The sequence below is a fragment of the Molothrus ater genome, chromosome 25 (genome assembly GCF_012460135.2).
Source record: "Molothrus ater isolate BHLD 08-10-18 breed brown headed cowbird chromosome 25, BPBGC_Mater_1.1, whole genome shotgun sequence".
Lineage (NCBI taxonomy): Eukaryota > Metazoa > Chordata > Aves > Passeriformes > Icteridae > Molothrus > Molothrus ater.
The window spans coordinates 2,001,720-2,022,887 of NC_050502.2; the positions used below are offsets into that span (position 1 = coordinate 2,001,720).

Here is a 21,168-nt window from a genome sequence, read left to right on the forward strand (position 1 = left end):
AGGGGGCGGATTCCGAGCGGCGCTGGCAGCGGCAGCGCTGGCGGGAGGCCCGGGCACGGAGCCCGCAGTGCTGACGCCACGGGGAGGGGACAGGGGAGGGTCCTGTCCCGGTCCGTCCCAGTCCGTCCTGGTCCGCGCTCTCGCAGAGCGTCGGGCGGGTGTCACCATGGTGGTCACACTGGGCTACTGGGACATCCGTGGGGTGAGTGGCATCGAGGGGTGACAGTGGCACGCTGGGGACGGGGGTGGGCACGGCCGGGGGAGTGTTGGGGGTCCCAGAGCGATGTGGGGGTGCTGGGGGTCCCGGGGTGTGGGGGAGAGGTCCGGGGGGGCTTTGGGGTGCCAAAAGCGGGTGCTGTGCCCCCCAGCTGGCCCACGCCATCCGCCTGCTGCTGGAGTACACCGAGACCCCGTACCAGGAGCGCCAGTACCGCCCCGGCCCAGGTGAGGGGGGCACGGGGCTGTGACCACAAATCCCCCCCACCCCCGCCCCCAACCCCCTCGATCCTGCTCTGTCAGAAGGGGGGGGACGCCCCCACTTGGCAGCGTGTCCCGCCACCCCCTCCCGCCAGCTCGGGGCTGTCACCTTTGTCTCCCCCTATGAAAGGACCTTGACCCCTCTCAGGGCCAACGTTCTCCCGTGTCTGTCCCGGGACCGGTCAGAGGCTGTCCCGGGGCGGGGGGGGGACACTGGGGAACACCCCTAGGGCTGTGGGGCAAAGGGTCTGGGGGGGGGGAACACCCCAATGCCCGCACCCCCAGTGCTGTGGGGCAGAGGGTCCGGGGGAGGGACGGGGACACCCCAATGCCCGCACCCCCAGTGCTGTGGGGCAGAGGGTCCGGGGGGGGGACGGGGACACCCCAATGCCCGCACCCCCCATTGCTGTGAGTGCCATGAGGGGGGCAGAAGGTCTGAGGGGGGGACGGACACCCCCAATGCCCCCAGTGCCCGCACCCCCCAGTGCTGTGGGTGCCACGAGGGGGGCAGAGGGTCTGGGGGAGCCCCCCCCCCAATCTCTCTGCCCCTCCAGCCCCTGACTATGACCCGAGCGACTGGACCAACGAGAAGGAGAAGCTGGGGCTCGACTTCCCCAACGTAGGTGATGGGGGGGGGTGTATGGGGGGTTTAGGGGGAGATCTCCCGGGCTGACCCCCACCCCCGGCACCCGCAGCTCCCGTACCTCATCGACGGCACCACCAAACTGACCCAGAGCAACGCCATCCTGCGCTACATCGCCCGCAAGCACAACATGTGTGAGTGGGGGGGTCCCTGTCACTGGGGTTTGTAGGGGGTGGGCTGTGAAAAATGCCAATCGCTTGTTTTTAAAAGTTTAAAAGGGTAATGATAATAAAAAGATAATAAAAATAATAAAAATATAATAATAAAAATATAATAAATATATAATAAAAATATATAATATATAATAAAAAATATAATAAATATAATATAATATAATATAATATAATATAATATAATATAATATAATATAATATAATATAATGAATATAATATAAAGAATATAATATAATATAATATAATTATATTAATTATATTATATTATATTATATTATATTATATTATATTATATTATATTATATTATATTATATTAGTATATACTAGTATATAATATATAATATTATATATACAATATTATACTACTGTTATTATAAAAATAACAATATAATTAGAGTAATAATAATTTGGACAATTTGGATTAGGACAATATGGGACGATAAAAACAAGGAGTTATTGGCAGTCCAGGTACCTCTTTCTGGGCAAAATAAGTGTGAAAAAGGACCCACATTAACAGAGGATTAACCCTTAAGAACAACAGCCTGTTGCATATTCATACACCTCATTCATGATACATAAATTCTATTAAAACAAAGGATTCTGTCTGGTCAGTGTCAGCTTCTTCCTCCTAATCCTGATGGTGTCTTCAGGGCTGAGTGAGGCAGGAAGAAGTTCGTTTCTCCTGATAATGGAGCAATAAATTCCCTTTCTCTGACAGATTCAGGTGTCCTGTGGCTGCTCTCTAGTGCCAGTACTGTCACTGTTAGGCTGGATGTGACACACACACACACGATCAGGGTCCAAGAACAAAAAGTTTTTATTCTGCATGTTCTCTAGTTTATATACTCTTAACAAGGCACACTCTTAAGTCATTAACTACACCACAATAATTTATTATATTCATTGGTGCAGAGCAATTAACGTCAATATAATTAGCAAAAGTTTTAGAGAAATTTAATAAGGCACTTATACACATCTACTTAGGCACGTAGTCTAGTTTACAAAAATTTCATGTATCTTTTCTAATCTGTTTCTATGCTGATGGCCTTGCCTTCTTCCTTGCTATGGATACACTTTAAAATCATCAATTGTTACTTCTATTAACTCAGCTTTGCTTGCCGGCCAGCTGTCAAACCCCTCCACAAGTACCTCATTCCTTTCTTAAAAAAAATCTCACATACATGGTTTCTGTTTTAACATTATGTTATAACCTGAACTATATTTAACACACTACTTAAAAAATTAATACAGCATAACTTTCTAGCACAACACATGTAATATTAATTTTAATATTTGCAAAAAGCCAATCATAAAATATGCATTTTTCACATGGGCTGACACCTCCCCACCCTGCAGGTGGTGAGACAGAGGAGGAGAAGCAGCGTGTGGACCTGCTGGAAAACCAGCTCATGGATTTGAGGATGAATTTTGCCCGGCTCTGCTACAGCCCTGACTTTGTGAGTGCCCCTGGGGGGGGCATGGGGGGACAGATCCACCCTGTGGTGGTGTTGGAGGGAAGAGATGAGGATCTGACTCCGTGTTTCAGAAGGCTGATTTATTATTTTATGATATATATTATATTAAAAGAAAATGCTATACTAAAACTACACTAAAGAAGGAGAAAGGATTTCATCAGAAGGCAAGAAAATAATGATAACAAAATCTTGTGACTGACCAGGGAGTCTGAGACAGCTGGACTGTGATTGGCCATTAATTAGAAACAACCAGACGAGACCAACCCCAGATGCACCTGTTGCATCCCACAGCAGCAGATAACCATTGGTTACATTTCGTTTCTGAGGCCTCTCAGTTTGTCAGGAGAAAAAATCCTGGCAAAAGGATTTTCCATCAAATAAATCAGTGACATCCCCCCTGTGGGGACACTGAGCCACCCCTGGCACTGGGGCACATCCCTGGCACTGGGGGTGATGCCCCGGGGTTCTGGGGGGAGCAGCCCCCCAAACTGTGCCCCCCCTGCCCTGCAGGAGAAGCTGAAGCCGGCGTTCCTGGAGCAGCTGCCCAAGAAGCTGCAGGAGCTGTCGCGGTTCCTGGGCTCCCGGCCCTGGTTTGCAGGGCAGAAGGTTGGTGGGGGATGCTGGGGGGGTTTTGGGGGGGTCTCTGTGGGGTCTGACCGCCCCTGGCCCTCCCCCAGCTCACCTTCGTGGACTTCCTGGCCTATGATGTGCTGGACCAGCAGCGCATGTTCGTGCCCGAGTGCCCCGAGCTGCAGGGGAACCTGGCGCAGTTCCTGCAGCGCTTCGAGGTGAGCGGGGCCGGGACAGCCCGGGGCCACCGCGGTGTCCCGGCCCCGCCTCCGTCCCTGACACTCGGTGTCACCATTCCCCCGCCCGCTGTGCCCTCACCATCCCCAACACCTCAGTGCTGTGTCCTTGTCCCATCCCAAGCCCCGTCCTTAAATCCCCGGTGTTTGTCTCCATCCCATTCCTGTCACCCCTGTGACCCCTGCCCTGACTCCTGGTGTCCCAATCCCTGTCCCTGACGCCCCGGTGTCCCCATCACTGACACCCCAGTGTCCCCATCTCATTCCTGACACTCCAATGCCCCTGTCTCAATTCCTGATGCTTCAGGTTCCATTTCTGTCCCCATCCCTGACCCCCTGGTGTTCTCATTCCTGTCCCCAACACCCCGATGTCCCTGTCCCCATCTCAGCCATCCCAGTCACTCCATCCCTGACCCAAACACTCCAGTGTCCCTGTCCCCATCCTAGACACCCCAGTATCCCTATCCCAGCCACCCCAGTGTCTCCATCCCTGTCCCCATCCCAGCCACCCCAGTGTCCCCATCCCTGTCCCCAACACCCCAGTGTCCCTTTCCCCATCTCAGACATCCCTGTCCCAAGCACCCTGATGTCCCTGTGCCCATCCCAGCCACCCCAGTGTCCCCACCCCTGTCCCCGTGGTGTGTCCCTGTCCCCACGTGTCCCCATGTGTCCCCCAGGCCCTGGACAAGGTCTCTGCCTACATGCGCTCGGGGCGCTTCATGAAGACCCCGATTTTCTGGCGCACGGCCAAGTGGTGCAACACCAAGGAGTGAGGGGCTGACCCCCCCTGCGCCCCCAAATCACCCCCAGAGCTCCCCAATAAACCTCGGGGGGCTCCCCCTCCCTTGTCTGTGCCGTGTGGGGTGCCCTGAGCTGCCGAGGGGCTGCGGTGGGAGCTGGGGTGACCCCGCATTTGTGGGGTGACCCCTGCGGGTGTGGGACCCTCCTGGGTCTGGGATGGGGGGGAGCCATTCCCGGGGACATCCCCGGGATAAGGGGGACCCCCGTGGAGGCTGTGGGGAGCAAGGTGGGGTCCCCATTCCCCCCAGGATAGTGAGACCCTCCTGCAGGTGAGGGGGGACCCCGATGAAGCTTGAGGGGGGGGTCACAGAGGGACTCATGGCCCCCAGGATAAGGGGGTTCCCATGGAGTTTGGGGGGTTGCAAATTTCCCCCAGGAAAAGGGGGAACCCCAAAGGAATTTAAAAGGACTGCAGAGGTATTAAAGGAATTTATAGGAATTTAAAGGAATTTAAAGGAATTTAAAGGAATTTAAGGAGCTGCAGAGCCCCAGAACAAGGGGGTTCCCATGAAGTTTAAGGGTTGAAAATTTCTCCCAGGAAAAGGGGGAACCCTAAAGGAATTTAAAGGGGCTGCAGAGGAATTGAAAGGAATTTATAGGAATTTAAAGGAATTTAAGAGGCTGCAGAATAAGGCGGCCCCATGGAGTTTGTGGGGTGGCAGTGCCCCCAGAATAAAGTGGTGCCGTGGGGATGGATGGGGTGTGCCACAGAACCCCTCGGATAGGGAGGACGCCCTGGAATATAGGGGGTCACAAAGCCACGGGCATGGGGAGGGTCACAGAACCCCCTGTTACGGGGGACCCCCATAGAACTTGGGGTGGCCACAGACCCCCCAGGATAAGGAGGACCCCATGGAATTTAGGGGGTCACAAAGCCACGGGCATGGAGAGGGTCACAGAACCCCCTGTTACAGGGGACCCTCCTAAAACTTGGGGTGGCCTCAGACCCCCCAGGATAAGGGGGACCCCCTGGAGCTCGGGGCGCTCACAGAACCCTCCAGACAAGGGGGTTCCCATGACGATGGGAGGGTCGCAGAACTCCCGGGATAAGGGGGAACCCCACGGGGTTTGGGGGGTTGTGGAGCCCCCGGGATAGGGGGGGTCCGTGTGGGCGGGGGGGAGGCACAGAACCCTCTGCTAAGGGGGACCCCGCGGATAAAGGGGGACCCCCGGGATAAGGGGGATCCGATAAGGGACAGCCCCGGGATCCCGGGATAAGGGGGAATCCCGGGATAAGGGGACCCCCCAGGGATAAAAGGTTCCGTGCGGGGCAGGGGGGAGCCACAGAACCCTCGGTTAAGGGGGACCCCGCGGAGCTTGGGGGGCCGCGGAGCCCCGGGATAAGGGGGAACCCCAGGGATAAGGGGAAGTAAGTCCCGAGATAAGGGAAACCCCGGGATAAGGGGAACCTCAGTGATAAGGGAGACCCCCGGGATAAAGGGGACCCCGAGATAAGGGGGACCCCCGGGATAAGAGGGGTCCGATAAGGGGAAGCCCCAGGATAAGGGGAAGTCCCGGGATAAGAAGGACCCCGGGATAAGAGGGGATAAGGGGTCCCCCCGTGGAATCCGGTCCCGTTAAGCCCCGCCCCCAACGCCCCGCCCCCGTGTGGGCGTGGTCGGGTCACGGGGGGGGGCGGGGCAGCGATCGCGCGGCCATGGCGGTGTTGGGGTACTGGGACATCCGCGGGGTGAGCGGGGACCCGAACCCCCCCGGGACAGCCCCGCGCGGGGCAGGGGCTGCGCGCACCCCAAAGGCGCCTCCGGGGGTGCCCCTGCGCTTTTTGGGGGGATTTAAGGGGTTTTCGGGGTTCCCCCCGGTTATTTGGGGGGGTTTCGGGGGGTCCCCTTGGTCTTTCGGGGATGTTCGGGGGGGTTTGTGGGGTCCCTGCTGGTTTCGGGGGTGGGGGCTGTGGTGGTTCCGCTGCACTCGGGTGGGGGCTTGGGGGGGCTCTGGGGTTCCCTTTTGGCTTGGGGGGGCTCTGGGGACCCCTCTGAGCCTTTAGGGGGCAGCCAGGGGTCTGTGGGGGTCCCACTGATCTTGTGGGGGGATGCGGGAGGTCCCTTTAGGCTTGTGGAGGTCTCCGGGGGTCTCCCCTGGCTTCTGGGGGTTTGTGGGGAGTTTTCGGGGCTCTCCTGTGTCTTTGGGGCAGTTGTGGGGGTCCCTCTGGTGTTTTGGGGGAGGCGGCTCTGGCCCCTCCTCCACCCCCGCTCCTCATTAGCACATTCCTAATGAGCTCTAATGAGGCTCCCTCATTAGTCTTGGGGGGGAGCCCTGGGGGGCTCTGGTAAGTCCGTGGGGGTCCCTCTGGTGTTTTGGGGGGTCTTGGGCTGCCCTCCTAACCTTGGGAGGAGCTGTGGGAGCCCCTCTGGTGTTTGCCGGGTCTGTGGGGACCCTCAGGTGTTTTGGGGAAGCTGTGGGAGGTCTCCTTGATCTTTTGGGGTGGTCTGGGATGAATTGTGGGGTCCTGCTGCACTTGGGGGTGGGAGGATATTGCTTTTGGGGGGGGGTCCCCCTGTGCAGGGGTGCTAGGCAGGGGGGCAGTTTGCCCTGCCCTGTGCCTCAGTTTCCCCCTGTGTGAGGCAGCTGCAGGCTCACGTTTGGGGGCTGTTTTTGGGGTGTCTCACTGATCCCCCTCTCCAGCTCGCCCACGCCATCCGCCTGCTCCTGGAGTACACAGAGACACCCTATGAGGACAAACTCTACAGCTGTGGGGAAGGTGAGGGGGCTCAGGGGGTCCCCACACCACCCCAAAAGCCTCTTTTGGGGCTTTTAGGGGGACACAACATCCCCCAAACCTCCCCTTCCCTTGCAGCTCCCAACTATGATAAGAGCCAATGGATCAATGAGAAGGAAAAGCTGGGGCTGGACTTCCCCAACGTAGGTGTCAGGGGCTGGGGGGGCTGGGGCTGTCTGGCTGTCCTGGTGTTCCCATGTCCATCTGTCCCCATGTCCCTCTGTCCCTCCAGCTGCCCTACTTCATCGATGGCCCCACCAAACTGACCCAGAGCAACGCCATCCTGCGCTACATCGCCCGCAAGCACAACATGTGTGAGTGGGGGAGAGGGGGTGGGAGAGGGATGGGAGTGAGCTTGGAGTGGGATTAAAGCTGGGGTTGGAGTGGGCTGGGAGTGGGGCTGGAGTTGGGTTAAATTGGGGCTGGAGTTAGGGCTGGAGTGGGTTTAGAGTTGTGATTGGAATTGAGATGGGAGTGGGATTCAAGCTGGGATTGGACCTGGGATTGCAGTGGGATTAAACCTGGGATTAGAGTGGAGCTGGAGTGTGATTGGAGTTAAGCTGGAGTGGGATTGGAGTTGGGGTTAAATTTGGGATTGGAGTTGGGATTGGAGTGGGGCTGGAGTTGGATTAAATTTGGGGTTGGAGTGGGTTTGGAGTGGGATTGGAGTGGGATTAAAACTGAAATTGGAGTGGGACTGGAGTGGGTTTGGAATTTGGATTAAATTTGGGATTGGAGTTGGGATTGGAGTGGGGCTGGAGTTGGATTAAATTTAGGGTTGGAGTGGGTTTGGAGTTGAGATGGGAGTTGGGCTGGAGTGGGATTGGAGTGGGATTAAAACTGGGTTTGGAGTGGGGCTGGAGTTGGATTAAATTTGGGCTTGGAGTGAGTTTGGAGTTGGAGTTGGATTGAAGTTGGGGTTGGAGTAGGGTTAGTCGTTGGGTTGGGAGCTGGAATTGGAGTTTGGTTGGAGTTGGGATTGGAGTAGGGCTGGAATTGAATTGGGATTCAGTTGGGCTTGGTTTGGGGCTGGAGCTGGATTGGGGTGCAGGTTGGAGCTTAAAGGGACCCACAGGCAGGAGTGGGGCTGGGGTCAGGGAGGATTTGGAGCAGCAGGGATGGGATCAGGGAGGGTTTGGGCCCCCAGTGCTGACCCCCCTGTGCAGGTGGTGAGACAGAGGAGGAGATCCTGCGTGTGGACATGCTGGAGAACCAGATCATGGATTTCCGCATGAGCCTTGTCATGGTCTGCTACAACCCTGACTTTGTGAGTGTCCTGCAGGCAGGGGGACCCTGTGCCAGCATTGGGGACCCCAGACTGGGAGGGTGCTCCCCAGGGTGGCAGTCTGGGGCTGCCCATCCTCACCCCTTCCCTCCTCCCTCAGGAGAAGCTCAAGCCGGGCTACCTGGAGCAGCTCCCGGGGAAACTGAAGCTCTTCTCCAACTTCCTGGGGGACAGAAAGTGGTTTGCAGGGGAGAAGGTACTGCCAGGGCTCCCGAGGGGGCTGAGGGGCTGGGGAGGGGGTTTGTCCTCACTGTGTCCCCCCGATGTCCCCAGCTGACCTTCGTGGACTTCCTCATGTTCGACGTGCTGGATCAGAACCGCATCTTTGAGCCCAAGTGCCTGGAGCCCTTCAAGAATCTCAAGGACTTTGTGGAGCGCTTTGGGGTGAGCAGGGGCACCCCGAGGTCACCCCTGGGTGGGGCTGCCGTGGTGGGGGCACCCCTGACCCTCTGTGTGTGTCCCCAGGCTCTGGAGAAGGTGGCTGCCTACTTGAAGTCCAGCCGTTTCCAGAAGATGCCCATCAACAACAAGATGGCCAAGTGGGGCAACAAGAACTTGTAGGAGCTCAGCTCGGGGCTCAGAGGGTGGGGGGAGTCCTAACCCAGCCCCTCCAGCACCCTCCACCCTTGGGGGGGGGACAGCACCACTGGCATGACGCCCCCCAAGGCAATAAATCATTTTTAGATGTGGCACCCTGAGCCCCCACAGGCCTTGTGGTGTTGGGGGTCACCTTAGTGCCCCCCACCTGTGGCCGGGGGGTTGGTGGGTGTCAGGTGAGGGGGGATCCCTGCCCCAAGGGGTGGTCCCTGCCCCATGGGACCCAGTCCCCAGTGTGGCTGGGTTGGTTTAGGGCAGGAGCTCAGCCTGGTGCTGTTCCCAGGGTAAAGGAGCCCTGCGGCTCCCTTCTTCCGCCCCCGCTCCTCATTAGCACATTCCTAATGAGCTTTAATGAGGGAGCCCTGACAAAGGCCGGGGGGGAGGGAGGGAGCGTTGGTGCCTTGCCACGCACCCAGGGTGCTGAGCGAGGTGGGCTGGGGACAGCCCTGTCCCCGGGGCCCCTCGCTGCCATCGGCTCGCTGAGATGGGGACCAGGGATGTGCCTTGGGTGCTGCGGGGGGGTGAAATGATAGGTCCCCCTTCCTGCCCTTGGCCCTATCCCCCTGGTCCCTATTCCCCTATTCCCCTTGTCCCTATTCCCCTTGTCCCTATTCCCCTTGTCCCTATTCCCCTTGTTCCTCTCCCTGCCCTGGTCCCTATCCTCCTGGTCCCTATTCCCCTATCCCCCTGGTCCCTATTCCCCTATTCCCCTTGTTCCTCTCCCTGCCCTGTCCCTATTCCCCTGGTCCCTATTCCCCTATTCCACTGGTCCCTATCCCCTATTCCCCTATTCCCCTTGTTCCTCTCCCTGCCCCGGGGTGCCCTCCAGACTCTGCACACCCTGCTGCTGGCACTTTTATTTTCCACATCAGTCGCTTTACATTTTGGGGGTGCAAAGTCCCTTTGCAGCGCCCGAGCCCGCCGAGGGGGGTGCCTGCCCCCCTCCTTCCTTTGGGGGGGCCGTTCTCTGCCTTGGGGGGCCAGACGCGATGTTGGGAGTGGGTTCGCCCCCAGGTCCAGCCGTTCCCAGGGTGCTCCCTCCGGGGCGGGGACGTGATGGGGACATCGGCGTGGCCTCGGTGGCTCAGTCCCTGGGACCGATCTGCGGAGAAGGGGAGGGGAGGGGGCGTGGGGATGAGGGTCCCTCCCCGCCATGGCCAGCCCGGGCTCGGGCGGGGCTCCGGGGCCGGGGGTCCCACAGCCACAGGGACACCCTGGGCCGGGAGGTCCCCCAAGGTCAGCCCGGGGGTGGGGAGGGGGCGTGGGGCCGGGGGTCCCGAGATGGGTGGGGGTACGGGGGTACGGGGGTGGGAGTGCTCACCCCCAGGGATGTCCTGATCGGGGACAGCTTGAAGAGGATCCTGCGCCACTCCTCGGGACAGACCCCTCGCAGCTCGGCCGGGCTCATCTGCAGCAGTTCGTGTCCCCGCAGCACCCCCAGGGTCCGCACCGTGCTGGGGGGGGGCGCCAGGAGTGAGCCGGGCTCGCCCCCAGCCCCAAATGGACCCAGGCGGGTTCTGGGCGGGGGAGGGGGGCTCAAGGGACCACCTACATCCGCGAGAAGCCCTTGTCCATCAGCCAGGCTGTCACCTCTGCCGGGGAGGAGCTGGGGTGCAGGGTGGGGGGACCGTCCTGCAGCGGGGGACACAGGGAGGGGACAAAGGGAGGGGACGTGGCGGTACCGCCGGCCACCCCCTGCTGGGAGGGGAAGGGAGGGGAGAGGGGAAGGGACGGAAGAGGGGAAGGGACGGGAGAGGGGTCCCCCACCTGTCTGGAGCTGTGCCCCGGCTCCGGGAGCGGCTCCAGGATGTTGCCAGGTACGTGTCCCCTGTCCCCCCGCTCGTCCTGCACCAGCCACCACTTCCTCTGCTGGTCCAGGACCTGGGCAGGTGACAAGGGGGGGCAGCTGGAGGGCAGGACCGCGGGGTCCCGACTGTGTCCACCACCCAAGGAGGGGCCGCCCCGCTCCCACCTGCAGCGTGTCCCCCTTCCTGACGCTCAGCTCCCGCGAGTTCCTGGCCTGGAAGTCGTACAGGGCTCGGACCAGCCCCTGGGCAGGGAGCGGGGATCTGGCGGTGGGAAGAGGCTGCATCAGTGCCCAGATCCTGCCCCGAGCCTCCGCAGGGCAGGGACAGGGCCACACTCACTCCTGGCCGGGATGGTCCCTCCAGGCGCTGCCCGGTGCCTGTGCGGGGGGCAGGGACCGGGAAGGTCGCGACTGAGCTGGGGAAACTGAGGCAGGCGCTGGGGCGTCCTGGAGGCTCCCCCGGCGCTCCTGCTCCATCACGGGGGGCAGCCACCCGTCCGAAAAAACCGGGGTGTACGCGGGCACCCGGTGGCTGTTGGGGTACTCGGCCCTACAACATCGGGGGGGGCACCGCGGTGAGCGCTGGGACCCCCCCTCAAATCCAGAGCGCCCTTTCTCGGTGTCCGGGGGCTGGAGCCCACCTGGATTTGTTCCAGGCGGTGCCGAGGCTCTTCCAGACGCCGTAATCGTCATCGCCCAGGGTCTCCTCGAGGAGCTGCAGCGCCTCGGGCAGGAGCAGCGGGCTCTGCACGGCCGGGGCCAGCCCGGGGCTGGGGCAGTGCCCGAGCACCTGCAGGGCACCGGGATGGGGGATTGAGGGGTGATCCCCACCCGTGTCACGCATTTCGGGGGGTGGGACCCGCTCTGGGGGCACTCACGAAGGACAGAGCTGAGAAGATGAGGCGCAGCAGCTCGGGGGGATCCGGCTCCCGCACGTAGGGGTGGCTCCGTCCCTATGGGGGGGGAAGGTGTTCCCACGGAGCCCCCCCTGTCCTCACACAGCCCCCCCAGCCCCATGGAGCCCTCCCTGTCCTCACACAGCCCCCCCAGCCCCACGGAGCCCCCCCTGTCCTCACAGAGCCCCCCCTGTCCTCACACAGCCCCACGGAGCCCCCCCTGTCCTCACGGAGCCCCCCCTGTCCTCACACAGCCCCCCCAGCCCCACGGAGCCCCCCCTGTCCTCACACAGCCTCCCCAGCCCCATGGAGCCCCCCCCTCTCCTCACAGAGCCCCCCCAGCCCCGCGGAGCCCCCCCTGTCCTCACAGAGCCCCCCCTGTCCTCACACAGCCCCCCCAGCCCCGCGGAGCCCCCAGCCCACCCCCACCTCTCATCCCTACACAGACCCTTGTCCCCATATGGGCCCTCCACCCCACAGCGCCCCTCGGCTCACCCACACCTCCCTCACCCCACAGAGCCCCCCCATCCCCACAGAGCCCCACATTCTCATGCAATCCCCCATCCCCACACCTCCCTATTCCCACTGAGTCCCCCCCATCCCCAGAGCCCCCCTTTCCCCACACAGCCCCCCCAATTCCCATTTAGCCCGTTCCCCACATCCCCCCACCCCCAGCCGCCCCTTCCAGCCCTACCAACGCCACCTACCAAGAGGTTGAGGGCGTATTTCACCTTCTGGAAGAAATCCGTGTACTCATCCTTTGGGGGCAGCGCTGGAGGGGCACAGCTGGGGCTGGCACCGGGCTGGGCACCGGGCTGGGCACACCGGCACCCCGAGCAGCCCCCGGGGACCCTCCCCTCCCTTCCCACCTGGCTTCTTCAGCTTCTTCTTCGTGCTGGCCGAGCTCAGCGCCGTTTTCAGCCGGCCCACGAAGCGCTCCAGGTCTCCCAGGACGTGGTTGAGGATCTCCTGTGGGTGCGGGGGGCGGTGGGTGCTGGGTCGGAGCCCGTCAGGGGTGAGGGGTCGGTCGGGTGGGCACTTACAACATCCCGGTCCGCCTCGGGCACGGCCTGCTCGGGGGCTCGGCCCCGGGACACCTCCGGGAGCTGCGGCGCACCTGGGGACATCCCCAGCGTCACCGCTGCTCTGGGGAAACTGAGGCACGGCGCGCTCCCTCCCTGCCCCGGCCCCGACTCACGGTGATCCGAGGAGAGCGGCCCCCGCCAGGCCGGCGGGTGGGGGTCGGGCTCGGGGGGCTCTGCCCAGCGCTCCGGGGCCGCGTACGGGGGGGCCGGGCTGGGCGGCGGGTCCGGGGGGCTGCGGGGGCAGCGGGGAGGGAGGGGAGCAGAGGCTGAGCTGAGCCCCCCCCCCCCCCAGCTTGGGGCGGCTGTACCGGGATGGGGGGGACAGAGGGTGAGCTGAGCACGGGGGGGTTACACGGGATGGGGGGACAGGGGTCTGTGTGTGGGTGTGGGGCAGGAGCGGGGCTGGCTCCGGGAGTGGGGTCTGGGGTCTGTGGGTGTGGGGAGGAGGCCAGTGATGGGAAATGGGGTGGGGGACGCTCTGTGCCCGTGGGGATGAGGGGACGCCGAGCTCGTGGGTGCCGGGGGGGCGTCTGTGCCCACGGGGATGAGGAAGAGGGGGTGGGAGGGGAACTGAGCCCATGGATGGGATGGGGGCTCGGGCCCATGGGGTGGGGCAGGATGGGGGCGCTGAGCCCTGGATGGGGTGGGGGGGTTGTGTTCATGGGGTGGGGCAGGATGGGGGGTTGTGTTCATGGGGTGGGGCAGGATGGGGGCGCTGAGCCGGGAGCTGGGGCGCTGGGAAAAGGGCCCCCCCTCACCCCTCAGGTGGGGCCGTGTCTCTGCCCACAGGCAGGGGGGACTCTGGGGGGCCTTTGGGACCACAGGGAGACCCCACCGCCAGACTCACCACAGCTTTGGGGAGCGAGACTTTGGCCCCGGCCGAGCTGTGTCCAGGGAGGGGCCGCAGAGCCGCTTACCCCCCATACCTGTGCCTGTAGCGATTGCTCTGCTCCTCCTTCCTCTGCCTCAGCACCTTCTCCAGGCTGCTCCTCAGCGTCTCTGCCTGGCACGGAGCCGCTGCAGTCAGAGCCCATCCCGGGGGGCTGCCCCCCGTTTTTCCCCGCTCAGGGCTCACCCCCAGGCGCTCGCACTGGAAGAGCAGCACGCTGCTTCTCGGCGGGTTCCTCTCCTGGACGATGATGGCCAGCACGGCGTTGTCCAGCCCGGCGGAGCATCCCTGCACGCTTCCCAGCGGGAACGCCTCCAGCTCCTCCTGCGAGGCGGAACACGGGGGATCAGTGGCTAGGAAAGGGTTAAAGGGGTGCGGGGGGATTGTGGGGTCGGGGTTGTGGGGTGTGAGGTTTCATGGGGGTGCTGGGTGGCACAGGAGGGGGATAGCAGGGTTTGGGGAAGGGCTGTGGGTGCCAGGCTGGGGGGTGCCCAGATCGGGGGTGCCCGGGCTGTAGGAGCTGCCAGGGTGGGGAGCAGTGGGGTGGGCTGGGGGTGGGGGATACCTGGACAGGGGGCGGCCGGGATTTGGGGGTTCCCATAGCTAAGGAGTACCGGAATTTGGGGTTCCCCTAGCCAGGGGGTGCCAATATTTGGGGGTTCCCATAGCCAAGGAGTACCGGGATTTGGGGGGGTTCCATAGCCAAGGAGTACCGGGATTTGGGGGTTCTGGCGCCAGGGGGTGCCGGGATTCAGGGGATACTCTGGCCAGGGGACACCGGAATTTGGAGGTTCCACATTCCAGGGAGTGCCAGGGTTTAGGGGGTTCCATAGCCAGGGGGTGCCAAGATTTCGGGGTTCAGTAGCCAGGGGGTGCCAGGATTTAGGGGATGCCCTGGCCAGGGGGTACCGGGGTTTCCCATAGCCAGGGGGTGCCAGGATTCAGGGGATACCTTGGCCACGGGCGCCGGAATTTGGGGTTCCCATATCCAGGGGGTACCGGGGTTTGGGGGTTCCCATAGCCAGGGGGTGCCAGGATCCAGGGGATGCCCTGGCCAGGAGGTATGACATAGCCAGGGGGAGTCTGGGATCTGGGAGTTTCCACAGTCAGGGGTCCCAGGATTTAGGGGATACCGGGATTCAGGGGCTTCCCATAGCCCAGGGGGCGTCTGGGATTTGGGGTTCCCCATAGCCTGGGGGTGCCAGCATTCAGGGGATACCCTGGCCAGAGAGTACCGGGATTTGGGGGTTCCCCATAGCCTGGGGGTGCCAGGATTCAGAGGATGCCCTGGCCGGGGGGGTTTGGGGGTTACCTTGCTCTCCACATCGCTCAGCACCAGCTCCTGGTCCGTGACCTCCAGGATGACGTCCTGGCCCCAGATCCGGCCCTGCTCCTGCAGCTCCCTCAGGCGCCTCAGGGAATCCTCGGCGCTGCGCAGCTCCCGCTCCAGGGGCACCGTCAGCAGGTGCTGGGGGGGGACAGGGGGTCACACGGTGTCACACGGTGTCACACGGTGTCACACGGGCCCCTGGCAAGACCGGGGGGCGCGGGGAACTTTGGGGGGGCTTCTACCTCGACGTGGTGCTGGAAATCGTTGTGGAGCTTGAGCAGGGTCTGCCCGTAGTCCTTGCGCTGGTCTGAGGGCACAGGCAGGGTGAGGGGACAGGGACGAGCTGGGGGGGGCCTGAAGGGGTTTTTGGGGTGCAGCCCTCACTCACTGTAAATGCCCTTCCCGGTGAGGCGGGCGAAGCTGTTGGAATGTCGGAGCGGGGCCCTGTCGTCATATTCGCTCCTGGACGGACAGACGGACATTGACGCGCCCTGTCCCCCTGTCCCGCCCAGCCCTCGGGGTGCCCAGGGTGGCGCTCACCGGGAGGGGCTGCTGCTCCAGCGGCCGAAGGGGTCTCCCATCCTGCCGGGGAGCAGCCAGAGCGTCTCGGTCCTGCTGTGGGATCCTGGGCACGGTCCTTGTGTCATCCCCGATGTGTCCCCAAGCCCCCAGCCCGGGCGGTGCCCTGGCTCAGGTGACCGCCCCGACCCTCCCTCCCCAGTCCCCCCCGCTCCATCCCGGCCCCCCGTCCCCCCCTTGTCCCGAGATGGGGTCGCTGTCCCCGGGATGTCCCCGCTCACCTCGGTGCTGGCTCTGCTGCTCGGGCCGTGCCTGCGGAGGGTGACAGGGCAGGGGACAGGGCTTGTCACCGGCACCGCACCCAGCTGCTCTTTGCCCTCTCGTTAAAGCGGGGGAGGGACGCTGGGGACACGAGCACCTGGCACCGCCACCACCTCCGCAATCACCCTGGCACCCCCACCCGCGGCAGGGCGTGCTGGCCCCGGGGCATCCAGCGAGGAATGAGGCCCAGGCTGTCCCCAAGGTCCCCCGCCCCGGGGCTGGGCGGTGGTGACGTCCCGCAGGCAGGCAGGGACCTGTCACCCTGTCACGCTGTCACCCTGTCACCCGCAGGACTCTGTGCCCTTGGCCGCGGGGCAAGCCCGGGCTCACCCCAAAGCTGTCACTGCCCGGCAAATCCTCCCAGGGTGGTTTGTGGCCAGGACGGGGCCGGGGCCGGGGTGAGGGTCCAGGATTTGGGTGAAGGATGGATGCAGGAATCATCATCCCCAGAGCCGTGGGGTCCGCTTGGCCGGGGGCACACGGGGTGGCCGGGTTGTGTCTCTGGGGTTGGAGTGACCTGCTGAGCCACCTCTCCCGGCACAGGGTTGTGAGGTTTGGGTTCATTTTAAGCCCTTTGGCTTCTCCAGTGCAATTTAGGCGGTGATGGATCAGCTGGGCCGTGTCCCCTGTGTCCCCGAGGGTCCCATTTGTGCTCCCCAGTCCCCCAGGCTGTCACATCCCTGCTCACCTCCTCTCTGCTTTTTTTCCCCAGGTCTGCAGACCGAACCGACCCCCCCACGGGGGACCCTTGCGTCCTGCATCCCCCAGTGTTACACGGAGCAGGAGACCCCCTTGGGGAGTGTTCAGGGACAGCGGGCAGACACTCACGGGCAGCACCGGGGGGAGCGGGTATTGGGGAGCCGGGAATTCCCCCCAAGGGGCGCCGGTCGTGCCTCAGTTTCCCCGGCCGGGGAGGGGCAGGGTGCAGTCCCCACTGCGGCCACGAGGGGGCAGCACGTTCCCGCGGCCCCCGCTGTGTCACCCCCCTCCCCCCCCCCCCAAGCGTGTAACCCCTCCCGAGGTGTCACCCCCCAGATGTGGGACCGCCCCCGGGTGTGTCACCCCAGATGTGGGACAGCCCCCGGGTGTGTCACCCCCACATGTGCCACCCCGCATGAGGAGCAGCAGATGTGTGGGACCCCCCCAGATGTGCCACCCCCCCCCAGGTGTGCCCCCCCCAGATGTGCCACCCCCCCCCAGGTGTGCCCCCCCCAGATGTGCCACCCCCCCAGATGTGTCACCCCCCTAGATGTGTCACCCCTCCAGATGTGCCATCTCCAGACGTGTCACCCCCCAGATGTGCGACCCTGCACGGGGGGAGCGCCAGATGTGGGACCCCTCGCCAGATGTGCAGCCCCTCAGAGGTGCAGCCGTCCCTGGATGGGGATCCCCAGGTGTGTGACACTCCCCAGATGTGCGATCGATTCCCCGAGGTGTGCAGCCCCCCCCAGACGTGCGGAGCCCCAGATGTGCAGGGTCCCTGGTCCTGCCAGCGCCTCTGACACCACCCTGGCGCTGGGGACGTTTGGGTGACACTCTTGGGTGGCACAAGGGGCCGCCTGTGGTCCCCGTAGGAGATTTCGGCTTGCATCCCCTCAAAAGCCAAACCCCCTCCCCCGATTTACTGCCGTGCCCCCCCCGACAGGGACAGAGCTCGCCCCGCCCCCTCCCAGCTCCTCCCAGTCACCCCACTGGGTAAACTGGGAACGGCCCCGGCTGTAGATTCACTCCAAACCCCGTTTTTATTGTTTTTCTCCTCAATTCCCAGCCAGAGGCAGCAACTCCCTGCGCACCCCCAGCCCGGCTGTGCCCCCCAGGCTCGGGAAGCCCCCAGGGGACACCAACCCCCCCAGGGAGGGGCTCGGAGCCTTCTGGAGACTCAGAAATCTTTTCCCATTTCAGGAAATCTTTTCCCATTTCAGCTTTGGGGACCCCCAGCATCAAAACGTGCAGAATCTGTGAGTTGACCCCAAAGCGCAGCTTCTTTAGGGAGGGAAATGGCCTCAAGCTGCGCCCCTGCTCTGCTCCTGGGGAGGGGACAGCGGTGGGGACATCACCCTGTCCCGCTGGGGACACCACGGGGCATTCTGGGGGTTCGCCGGGCACAGGGGCACCACAGAGCAGCAGGGCCCGGAATTCCCGGTGACACATCGCTCCCGGCCAGGTGCCATGAGGGGCCGGGAAGCAGCTGCGGTGGCTCCGGGGGCTGGGTGCCAGCCAGGGACAGACAAACCGCCAGCCAGCCTGGATCCGTCCTCACGTCACCAGCCCGGGCTGCGGTGTACCCGCATCTGTCACCTAATTGCTGGGGACCAGCGTCTCTTCGTCATTTGGGGATGGCTGGGGACGTTTAACCCCTCAGGGGCTGGGGAATTGTTGGGTCAGAGTCCCTGGGTGAGAGCAGTGCTGGCCATGGCACGGATTTCGTGGCACAAAGCTCAGCCCAGGGTGGTGCCTCCCAGAGATGCACAAATGCACAAATCCTGCCCTCCAGGGGACTCCTCGGTGGTGGCAGTGCCAAGACAATGTCACTGCCACAGCTGCTGGGCTCACACGCTGTTTTGGGGTGACACAGGAAAGGACAGAGGATGCTTGGTGACACCTTGATGTCATCCTGCCCCCACATCTTGCTTGGTCTGCCCCTGGTCCATGGCCACCCTGGTCCATGGCCACCCTGGTCTATGGCCACCCTGGCACAGTCACCTTGGCACGGTCACCCTGGCATGGCCACCCTGGTCTATGGTCACCCTGGTCTATGGTCACCCTGGTCTATGGTCACCCTGGCACAGTCACATTGGCACCATCACCCTGGCGTGGCCACCCTGGCATGGCCGCCTTGGCATGGTCACCCTGGTCTATGGTCACCCTGGCACAGTCACCTTGGCACCGTCACCCTGGCATGGCCACCCTGGTCTATGGTCACCCTGGTCTATGGTCACCCTGGCATGGTCACCTTGGCACAGACACCTTGGCATGGTCACCCTGACACAACCACCCTGGCACAGTCACCTTGGCATTGTCATCCTGGTCTATGGCCACCCTGGCATGGCCACCCTGGCATTGTCACCCTGGCACAGTCCCCTGCTGGTCCCATGTCCCTCTACTGGTCCCTGTCACCCTGCCAGCCTCTCTCACCCTGCTGGTCCCTGTCACCTGCCAGGTCCCCAATGCCCTGCTGGTCCCTCTGTGGTGGCTGTCACTGGGTGCTGCACGTCCTCTCCTGTCCCTGAAGGCCCCATCTCAGCGCTGCCACCGAACCCCTCATTCCCTGGGGTCACCCCAAGAGGATCCCTGGGGGTCTCAGCCCTGTGGGCTCTGCAGCCCTGGGGCTCCTGGCCCACATGGCTCTGGCTGGTCCTGCTTTTCCCATGTGCTGCTGACCCCATCTCTCCAGAGCAACAGGACAAAATCCCTGGGGAGTTTTTAACCCTTTGGCTTCCCCACCCCATCCTTGGAGGCTGATTTGTTTCCCCTCTCCCATTTCCAAAGTGTGATGGAGGTGCTGAGTGGGTGACATCTGGGGGACCCTGGGAGTGATGTGCCCATGTCTGGCTCAGCCAGGGGTGTCCACAGCTGGACACAGCTGGTGGCTCTGGGCTGGAGCCCTGTGACCTTCACACCATTGCTTTTTGCTTTGAGGAGGTTGAAATAGAATTATTTTTGGATTTCAGTGGGGGAGCTGCAGGTGCTGCAGAGCATTGGGGATATTGGAATTTTACCAATACAGCTGAACAGGACATGCCTGAGCTTGTCTGGCCCTTGCTGCTGAACCAAACAGTGGCCACTGTGGTGTTTGACCCCAGAGACACTTTTGGCTGGCTGGGTGTGTGGTGTTTGACCCCACAGACACTTTTGGCTGCCTGGGTGTGTGGTGTTTCACCCCACAGACACTTTTGCCTGGCTGGGTGTGTGGTGTTTCACCCCACAGACACTTTTGCCTGCCTGGGTGCTGCAGTTGGCACGTGGGGACAAGTCCAGGCCTGCAGGAGCTCTGGTGGTGCTGGGATGGAGCTTCCCCCCATAACAGGGGCTGCTCCTCAGGTTTCCCTCTGTGGAGAAGCTTTAAGGGGATGGTGAAGGAAAGGAGTCGGTTCTGATGGAGGGTTTGGATCCAGAGCTTTATTCTGGCCCTCAGGCCTCTGAATGCAGCACCAGCTCCAACAGAACTCCCTGAGCCCGTGGCTGCCGCTCCTTTGAACCCCGGGGAGAGGGGAGGGAAGGGGCAGGGAGCCACCAAGCAGGGACAGGAGGGGAGGGACAAAGGGACAAAGGACACCTGGATGGCCCAGGGCCCCCCAGGAGTAGAGGGCATCCTTTGGATCTGCCAATCACTCGAGGCCCTTCTGGAATGCCAGGACTGACAGACAGTGCTGGGAGGGGAAAGGAGAGGTGACTGACACACCTGGGAGGGAATTATCAGGGGAGGGACCCGGGGTTCTGAGGTAAACCCTGAAATCACAACACAACAGGGGATCCATCACTTGGGTGATCTTGGGCTGTGATCCCAGGCCAGGGACAGGCCAGGAGCCCTGTGGCCACAAAGAGCTGGTTTTCCTCCACAGCCCCATGGCTCTGGCCACAAACCTGCACCAACCTTCTTATTTTTAGTGTGAAGAGGGAAAAATCAACATGCCCGTGGCCACTCCTGTGTGTGGGACCCATCCTGTTTTCTTCCCACCATCCATCATCCTGGCAGCACAGCCTGGGGATTTCCAGGGGGACTGGGGACTGCAAGGACTGTGGCATCACACAGATTTAATTAGAGGTGACGAGGGCATGCAAATGAGCAGGTTAAATCCTACTTGGGGGTGGCCAAGCCCCTGAGGATCCTCAGAGGGTTTGGAGGTGTTTCCCATGCTCTGGGAGCCAGGGGAAGGCTGGATTTTGGGGTAAGCAAGGTCTGGGAGTCGTGGTTGGGTGGGAGAGGATGAGGAGAGAGGTCAGGGAGGTCACAGCTCCACAGTTATTCCATGTTCCTCTTCAGCATGGAGATCCCCTGATGTGCCAGGATCCAAGGGAGCCCAAGGAAAAATGGAAATTGGCTTTTTCTCCTTCAACTTTGGCATTTGGGATGAATTCCCTCATGGAAGAGCTGGTGTCTTCTTTACCCCTCCATCCTGCTTCCCAGCCCTTCCCTCCTCCTCATCGCTTCCCAACTCAGGGACAAACCCAATCCAAACAATTCCTGACCTGCTCTGCCAGAGCAGCACCTCTCAGGTAGTGGGATCTGAGCCTTGGGACGTTCCTCCAACTCTAAATCCCCCAAAATTTAGGGATGAGCCCCAAATCCTCCATCCTGAGATCTGAGTGGGGTTTTGGAATGAC

At 62.0% G+C, this 21,168-nt stretch overlaps 3 protein-coding genes across 3 annotated transcripts; 2 read left to right on the top strand and 1 right to left on the bottom strand.

Moving 5' to 3' along the window:
• Nucleotides 1-98: 98 nt before the first annotated feature.
• On the top strand, nucleotides 99-4,426 carry LOC118696253 (glutathione S-transferase 2). Its single transcript, XM_036398337.2, has 8 exons — nucleotides 99-202; nucleotides 369-444; nucleotides 1,032-1,096; nucleotides 1,173-1,254; nucleotides 2,652-2,752; nucleotides 3,281-3,376; nucleotides 3,448-3,558; nucleotides 4,254-4,426. Exons 1-8 carry the CDS (start codon nucleotides 167-169, stop codon nucleotides 4,347-4,349), a joined length of 663 nt encoding a protein of 220 aa, XP_036254230.1. The 5' UTR covers nucleotides 99-166; the 3' UTR covers nucleotides 4,350-4,426.
• Nucleotides 4,427-5,999: 1,573 nt separating this feature from the next.
• LOC118696254 (glutathione S-transferase Mu 1-like) lies at nucleotides 6,000-9,091 on the top strand. The gene is made up of 8 exons (XM_036398338.1): nucleotides 6,000-6,067; nucleotides 7,021-7,096; nucleotides 7,193-7,257; nucleotides 7,347-7,428; nucleotides 8,281-8,381; nucleotides 8,500-8,595; nucleotides 8,673-8,783; nucleotides 8,865-9,091. The coding sequence occupies exons 1-8, from the start codon at nucleotides 6,035-6,037 to the stop codon at nucleotides 8,958-8,960; spliced, it is 660 nt and encodes a 219-aa protein (XP_036254231.1). The 5' UTR covers nucleotides 6,000-6,034; the 3' UTR covers nucleotides 8,961-9,091.
• Nucleotides 9,092-9,855: 764 nt separating this feature from the next.
• EPS8L3 (EPS8 like 3) lies at nucleotides 9,856-15,584 on the bottom strand. The gene is made up of 18 exons (XM_036398171.1): nucleotides 15,544-15,584; nucleotides 15,392-15,465; nucleotides 15,246-15,310; nucleotides 14,986-15,141; nucleotides 13,860-13,997; nucleotides 13,711-13,787; nucleotides 12,898-13,016; nucleotides 12,743-12,816; nucleotides 12,569-12,668; nucleotides 12,407-12,471; nucleotides 11,682-11,756; nucleotides 11,445-11,593; nucleotides 11,144-11,353; nucleotides 10,969-11,065; nucleotides 10,764-10,877; nucleotides 10,549-10,628; nucleotides 10,318-10,450; nucleotides 9,856-10,098 (listed from the first exon to the last, which is right to left on the bottom strand). Exons 1-18 carry the CDS (start codon nucleotides 15,582-15,584, stop codon nucleotides 10,081-10,083), a joined length of 1,785 nt encoding a protein of 594 aa, XP_036254064.1. The 3' UTR covers nucleotides 9,856-10,080.
• Between the last annotated feature and the right edge of the window lie 5,584 nt (nucleotides 15,585-21,168).

Bases quoted from the DNA above. Each gene is read 5' to 3' on its own strand.
- EPS8L3 (XM_036398171.1), bottom strand. From the start codon at position 15,584: ATGGGAGACCCCTTCGGCCGCTGGAGCAGCAGCCCCTCCCG. The intron at 13,788-13,859 runs GTGAGCCCTGAG...GCTCCGTGCCAG, and splicing joins TCCAGTGCGAGCGCCTGGGG to GCAGAGACGCTGAGGAGCAG. The intron at 10,878-10,968 runs GTGGGAGCGGGG...TCACCTGCCCAG, and splicing joins GGAAGGGGGACACGCTGCAG to GTCCTGGACCAGCAGAGGAA.
- LOC118696254 (XM_036398338.1), top strand. From the start codon at position 6,035: ATGGCGGTGTTGGGGTACTGGGACATCCGCGGG. The intron at 6,068-7,020 runs GTGAGCGGGGAC...CCCCCTCTCCAG, and splicing joins GGTACTGGGACATCCGCGGG to CTCGCCCACGCCATCCGCCT. The intron at 8,382-8,499 runs GTGAGTGTCCTG...CTCCTCCCTCAG, and splicing joins TCTGCTACAACCCTGACTTT to GAGAAGCTCAAGCCGGGCTA.
- LOC118696253 (XM_036398337.2), top strand. From the start codon at position 167: ATGGTGGTCACACTGGGCTACTGGGACATCCGTGGG. The intron at 203-368 runs GTGAGTGGCATC...TGTGCCCCCCAG, and splicing joins GCTACTGGGACATCCGTGGG to CTGGCCCACGCCATCCGCCT. The intron at 3,559-4,253 runs GTGAGCGGGGCC...TGTGTCCCCCAG, and splicing joins AGTTCCTGCAGCGCTTCGAG to GCCCTGGACAAGGTCTCTGC.